Here is a 6,434-nt window from a genome sequence, read left to right on the forward strand (position 1 = left end):
TAAAAAACATTTACTCAAAATAATAGTGAAATGTTGATTTTGATATGTATTAGTTCTAAATCTTCTAACGTCCTTTAAAATTTTTCTTCTTAAAGAAAATATATTGTACTTTAGATCATTATGTATAAAAGGTGTTCTACAAATATTATTAATCTTCTCTCATCTTCTCTATATAAATGATAATCTCAGGCTAACATAATAAAAAACAAACTCTGAGACCATCCCTTACTGGTCATCTTATACCCAGCCATAATTACAAAGAAACATTATTATTTAAAAAAACACAATTTGACAAATGTATTACATGTCACCAAATCACCTTTTAGAATTAACGTTTATGTGTTTAGCCATCTAGTACTTCTATAAATCACTACAATATAATTTAAAATTGATATGAATTTGGCAAATTGGAAAATCAAGCCCCATATAACATCTATTTTGATTTGTAGATTTCAATGGCTTTTAATATTTAACCAAATAACGTAAAAAACATCAAATGGCCAGTCTTTTAAAAACACAAACTAGAATTTTAAACCTGAATTACCAAGTAATTTTTTTCTTTATTGCTTCTATTTTAATTCCAACACTTATCTCTTAAAGGTCATCAAAATGTGTAATTTTCTATGGCATTCCCTAGAACTGCATAAAAAAATTACTAGCCTTTTTTTAAAATGGGAAACTAAATGTCCAACTCAAAGACAAATCAAAACTAACCTTAGAGTAATATATATATGTGTGTGTATGTGTGTGTACATATATATATATAAATAAAATATCCACACATGGAATCTATACAATTAAATCCAGGCCTTAATTTCTAATTCAACAAATTCTTGAAATAGGGTACCATATGATTTTAACCTAATAAAGTCTTTTCTGTTGCTACAAAATTAAAAATTGATCCATCAAAAGCCTTTGTTGCAGGGAGGGCTTGAGGTTGGGTGGTTGGGTTTTTTTTTTTCTTTTTGGTATTTAATTCAACTATACACAATGTAGTACATACAAGCAAAACACAATTGAGATACTGTTTTCTTTAACATTCCTATAGGAGACCAAATTCATTTGCATTGGAGAGAACACAATTACTGATTTTTAACTCATGAAAGACAAATTCATAGCTTTTTCCTACACTACCTCATAGTATTCTCACCATCTTAGTGAAAGCATGTCTAGCACCACTTAGTTACTTCCTAGAAGTGGGCAGAAATTGCATTTTTCAAAGTTTTGTTTCTCACAGAATCATTCAACTTTAGTTACAAAGCATATTCAGGTTAGCGTATGTCTTAGCTCAAAACAATTTATGCAATGTGTGTGTGTGTGCATGTGTGTAGATACATATAGTATATAAATTTTTTTTAAACTAAACTCTCATCAACATCAAAAATGAAATTTCTATCAAGGAAGTTTCCACAACTTTTACAGCCCTTTGTCTGTTTTTTCTTCCTTAAGAAATCTTTGATTCATATATGCTACCAAGAAATGCGAATAGAGAAAAAAGAATCAAAGATTTTTATTCAACAGAGCCTGAAGCCAACTTAGAAAGTAAGAAAAATAGATGGTTTGTACATGGTTTACATTACAATAATTTGCATTTAATAAGAATGAAGCACATGTGGCAAAAGAAAAAAGAGTTTTCTACTTCTAAGTGACCCTGAGAAAATAATACTATCTAGTCTGTCTACAAAAACAGCACATATAAAATAATGCTAGAATGATATTTAACAAAAGATCCAATTGGTAAGCAAATGGCATGCCAATATTTTCATAACTTAAGATAAAAAACATCTCCTCCCAAGTATCATTAGGTTAAAAAAAAATCTATTTGGAATATAGATATTAAAACTGATTCTTGAGAACAGAAAGAAATCAGAACAATATAAAGAAAATGAGCACTCACTTGTGGAATGGTTTTTTAAGTAAGCAAGCAATGAGGATGAATTGTTTTCTTCACATTTTCACTTCTACTAACACAAAAACCACATATAGAACTGACTGAAGGCCAACAAATGTACTTTTAACTTGTTAATTTTCATGCAAGTGCAATAAAAGAACACCAAAATAGTCACCATATAACATAAAAGCTTTGGTTTCAAATGTCACAGTACCCTGTTTTTGAGAGTCCCCTCCGTGGTGGAGCCCTGTACATGAGAACACACAGCTGCCTCCTCCCAGGAGTCTGAGCTCAGTACACAACACCAGGCATCAGCTCTCTCTCCCTTAGCCTGCAGTACCAGTAACTAATTTCTGCATTTTAAACTAATAAAGGAAAGGAAGAAAGATCAAAGCTATCCAATCAGAAATGAAGCAGCCCTCTACAGCAGCAGCTTATGCATACATTTGGCATGTCAGACATCTTCAGAGTAGTGAATCATACACAGCGCATTTCAATCTACCTCCTAGGTATTTCATATTACCCACAGTGTTCAAAGAAATCATGTACCAATAGAGCTGTATAAGTCCTAGACTGCTCTTTATTTAATTAATACTAAAAATTTGGGACAAGCTTTTAATTCTGAACTCTTATATAAACACAGCAAAATCATCTAAATGACCCTCCAGCTAACAGCAAATAACCTCTGTATTTTGAAAGAAAAAAGTTAAAAAGTAATATATTTGTGAGAAGTTTCAAGAGATGTTAATAACTTTGGATAAACTAGTATTTCACTTACATTGCAACATTAAATAATATACTTTGCAACATGAAATGAGACACCAACTAACCAAAGATAAAATTCTACCGATTTTTACTAATTATAACCAAAAAAAAAACCTCAAAACAATTATGCAGCCAACAGAATTAGATATTTATAGAAACATAACCCATCAAATATTTTGGGTGGTTCTTTCAAACCCTGTTCAATATATTCATCCAATATTCAAGTGTTATAAGATGAGTAATTTTAACTTACAGTAAATAGTTAATGTATCAAAAAGCTTCAACTTCGATTTTTCAAGCAAAAAAAAATTTAAGAAAAGCATACAAACTTAAAATACTTAATTGAAAAATTAATCAGCTGCACATTACATCTCTTCCTAGAGAGAAGAACTAGCTTAATACTACACATGAAACTGCAAATCATAACTTTTACCTCTTTTTTTTTAAGTTATTAAGTAGTTTTCTGATATGCCACTGGAATCATTGGCAAACAAAAGATAATCTGTTGCTTAGTTAAAACATATCTGGAAATGTGCACACATTTTTAGAAACCCTTTAAGCAAAACATCTATGTATTTAACAATTGGGATAGTTTGTTTTAAAATCTATTCAATCCTGGCAAAAATCAAGTAAATGGTTACACTATTGAGAATCACAAACTGTAAAGGTGGTAAGTCAAAGACTTCACTTAGAGTCTCCAATTCAGCTACTTAATGACTAATGGTGAAGAAATGTATGTGAATGGGATATAAACTAAGTTACGACACATAGAAAAAAAATCTAGAATGAGTAATAAAGGGCCCAAATTTAAAGTCCACAATAAACTTTAAACAAAGATGTTCTCCCTCATTCTCTACTCACAGACATTCTCATATAAGCAAATCACTGTGGAGAAATCCAACCTCCACAAAACTTTTTAGTCCTTCATTAACAACAGTGCACTTAAATATAATTATAGATTTCACAGTGATATTTGTTTAGCCTCAAACATATCTTAAAAGCAGCAACAACAAGAAAACGCTCAGAAGCAATATTCAGTAGTCTCAGTGACTAAAAAAGTCTGGCTTTTAACTGCCACCTAATCCAAACAACCTACTTGTTTAAAGCACTATGCAAAAATATCGACCCCTTGCTGAATTATTTTATTATTCAACACTAAGGTATCTAAAAAAGAAAACTAATTAATCGCAATAATCGCGAAGTTTAGTTAAGCAATTTAGCTGACACAGTAAATATTTACTCTTAACATCTCACAGGAAGTCTTGACAAGCATTTGTTGCCATTGTGCTGGGGGGCAGGGGTGGGAGTGGTGGGTGGGAGGCAAGTTTTCATAAACAAGTTAAACGGTCCCAGCGAATTTAACACAGCTAGTGTTCGCCACCCACCCCCAATAAGGCACCAGATATTTTCCAAGTACAGTAAACACCTTATATAATGAAAGTAAAAAATGTAGCTTTCTAAACTATTTTAACTCCACTACAAAAACAAACAAACGCCTTTTAAAAAACTATACAAGCACATTTTAAAAAACTGAGTGTATTTTTTTTTATTTAGACGTAAGACCAATCACACAAAAAAACTAAGCAAAATATATTTACCTGAGCTTTTTGGAGACTGAGTAATCAACTTCCATGATTTTCCCATGCAATTCCACTTTACCTTTAAAACAGAAATTAAAGCACTCAGAACCTTCCTGCGATCAAACCGGCGGGGGGCTAGGAGGGGCACGCACAGAACTCCACGCTCCGGCTCCGCCTTCGGGCGCCCTCAAGGGGTCTCCTACCCCGCTCGAGCTGGGCAAACTTGGTTCCCAGTGGGGAAAAAAGGTGGGCGCCCCAAGTCGCCTCGTTCCCCGGGACGAGGTGGCAAGGGTGCGAGCCCGGATCCCGACCCCAGGTATAGCTGTGGGTGGCATTACCGGAAAAACAAATTTAATAAAGAGCGGCGCCAATTTGAAAGGATGAGCTCATTTGAAACTCAAGCTGCAGGGCTGGCGCGGCCCCGCTCCTCTCCGGGCCCCCACCTCTCCATTGCGCTAATCCGGGCTCCGAAGGCTCCGCTGCGCTCCCCTCCCTGCCCTCTCCTCCCGGTGGCCCTGGTGAGACACGCCGAAGCCCCCCAGGGGCCGCTTCCGCGAGAGCCGGGTCCCCGCCTGCTTCTGGTCACCTTGGCCTCGCCGCCGCCCCGCCCCCACCCCGCGCGCCGGTGGGGAAGGGGCTCCGGCCGGGCCGAGGTTCGGGGGGCGCAGGCTCGTGGCCTGGGGGCGAGCGCGGCTCCGAGCGGTGCGTGTGCGGGAGAGAGAGTTGGTGAGTGCGCGCGCGCGCGAGTCTGTGTGTGTGTGTCGCTCTCCGTCTCCCGTCTGGGCTCCAGCGCTCTCGCGGGCCCCCCGGTCGCCTCTTTCTCGGTTCTCAGTCCGGGCCCCCACCGAGTTGAGACAGGGCACCTCGTAAAAAGATGCTTCTGGCCGAGCGGGAGGCGGGGGGACAGGCGGCGGAAAGCCCCCAGCCCCGAGTTCTTCTCAATAAAATCGGACAAAAAATTCAGAGAAAAATAGGAGCGCTTGAGAGACAAGCGAGAAGGGACTGAGGTTCGGGAGAGGACCGAGAGAGATGTGCCGTCGTGCAAAGGCGGGGTGGGGGGAGCCCCGAAACCTCGGAGGGGATCGTCAGGGTGGCGCCGAGGGGGTGCCAAAAGTGGGGGACCGCGGGGCGACCTGGGGAGGGGGCTCGAAAGGAGAGTGCGGCTCAGGGGACGCCAGAGGGCGAGAGGTCCTGGGCACGAGGCACGGGAAGGGGTAAGGTCCGGTCAAGGGAGAAGGACATGCAGGGTTTGGGGGGGGTCCCTGACAAAAGGGGTGACGGGAAGGTCAGGGAAGAAGGGGAGACGGGGGCTCTCTAAGGATGGGGGTGGGGAACTCTGGAAAGCAACTCGGGGAGTCGGAGGAACAAGGGGTGCCCCGGGAGAGCGAGAGAGCCTCGGGAACCCTAGGGGAGGCTCGGGGGTCGCCCCAGGGCTGCGGCTGGGAGGGCAAGGGGTGAGTCCGGAGCCGTGGGGGGAGGGGAGCGGGCCGTCCCAAGAGCGGGCCGGCGGTGAGAGTTTAAGGTCTGGTGCGTGGAAGTGAACGTGCGGGCGCTAAAGACCCCGCCGGGCGCCGCCCGCAGGGCTCGGCCTCCCTCCGGGCGCCGTCCCGGCCTGAGCTGGGCGAGGCGGGGGGAGGGGGACAGCGCCGACTGCTCACCCGAGAGGGTCTCGATGGCGCGGATGGCCCAGTTCTGGTCGGGGTAGTCCACGAAGGCGTAGCCGGACTTGAGCAGGACCTGTCCCGCCAGGGGCAGCTTCCTGTCCCCGAAGAGCTGCCGGAGGTCGTCGGCAGTGACGGCGGGGCTCAGGTTCCCGATGTAAAGCTTGTTCATCATCCGTCTCTTCCCCGAGAGCCCGCGGCTCCCCCGGCCCGGTACCCGGCGCTCCTCGCCTCCTCCGCTGCCCTCGTCTCCCCTCCTCCTCCTCCGCCCCCCCTCCCCGCCCTCCGCCCGCCCGCCACCCACCCCCACCCTCAGCCTGGCTCCCCCCACCGCGGCCGGCCCGGCCCGCCCGGGGGCAGAGGCGGAGGCGGGGACTCGGCGCGGCTGCCTCCTCGGGGCAGAGTCCCGGGCCGGGCGGCGGCGCGCGGACAAAGCGCTCTCTCTGCCTCCCTCTCTCCCTCTCAAGGCGGTGGCGGGAGGAGGAGCAGCGGCGGGCGGCGGCAGCGCACCCCGCGTGTGTCTGTGTGAGAGTTTGT

The 6,434-nt window shown here is 43.8% G+C and overlaps 1 protein-coding gene across 5 annotated transcripts in view; it reads right to left on the minus strand.

Annotated features, from left to right (window-relative positions):
• The window catches only part of IGF2BP2 (insulin like growth factor 2 mRNA binding protein 2), a 164,696-nt gene extending 158,550 nt beyond the window's left edge, over positions 1 to 6,146 (minus strand). For 2 of the 5 annotated variants that reach the window (XM_059920720.1, XM_059920717.1), the window contains exons 1-2: positions 5,895 to 6,146; positions 4,255 to 4,315 (exon numbers count right to left, since the gene is read on the minus strand). In XM_059920720.1, coding sequence (XP_059776703.1) covers positions 4,255 to 4,315; positions 5,895 to 6,072 — 239 coding nt within the window. In that variant the 5' untranslated portion in view covers positions 6,073 to 6,146. Of the gene's footprint in view, positions 1 to 4,254; positions 4,316 to 4,822; positions 5,136 to 5,894 lie in introns of those variants that run through there. The other 3 variants (XM_059920718.1, XM_059920721.1, XM_059920719.1) reach the window with 3 other exon arrangements.
• Positions 6,147 to 6,434: the final 288 nt, after the last annotated feature.

This window comes from Balaenoptera ricei, chromosome 4 (assembly GCF_028023285.1).
Source record: "Balaenoptera ricei isolate mBalRic1 chromosome 4, mBalRic1.hap2, whole genome shotgun sequence".
In the NCBI taxonomy this organism is placed as follows: Eukaryota; Metazoa; Chordata; class Mammalia; order Artiodactyla; family Balaenopteridae; genus Balaenoptera; species Balaenoptera ricei.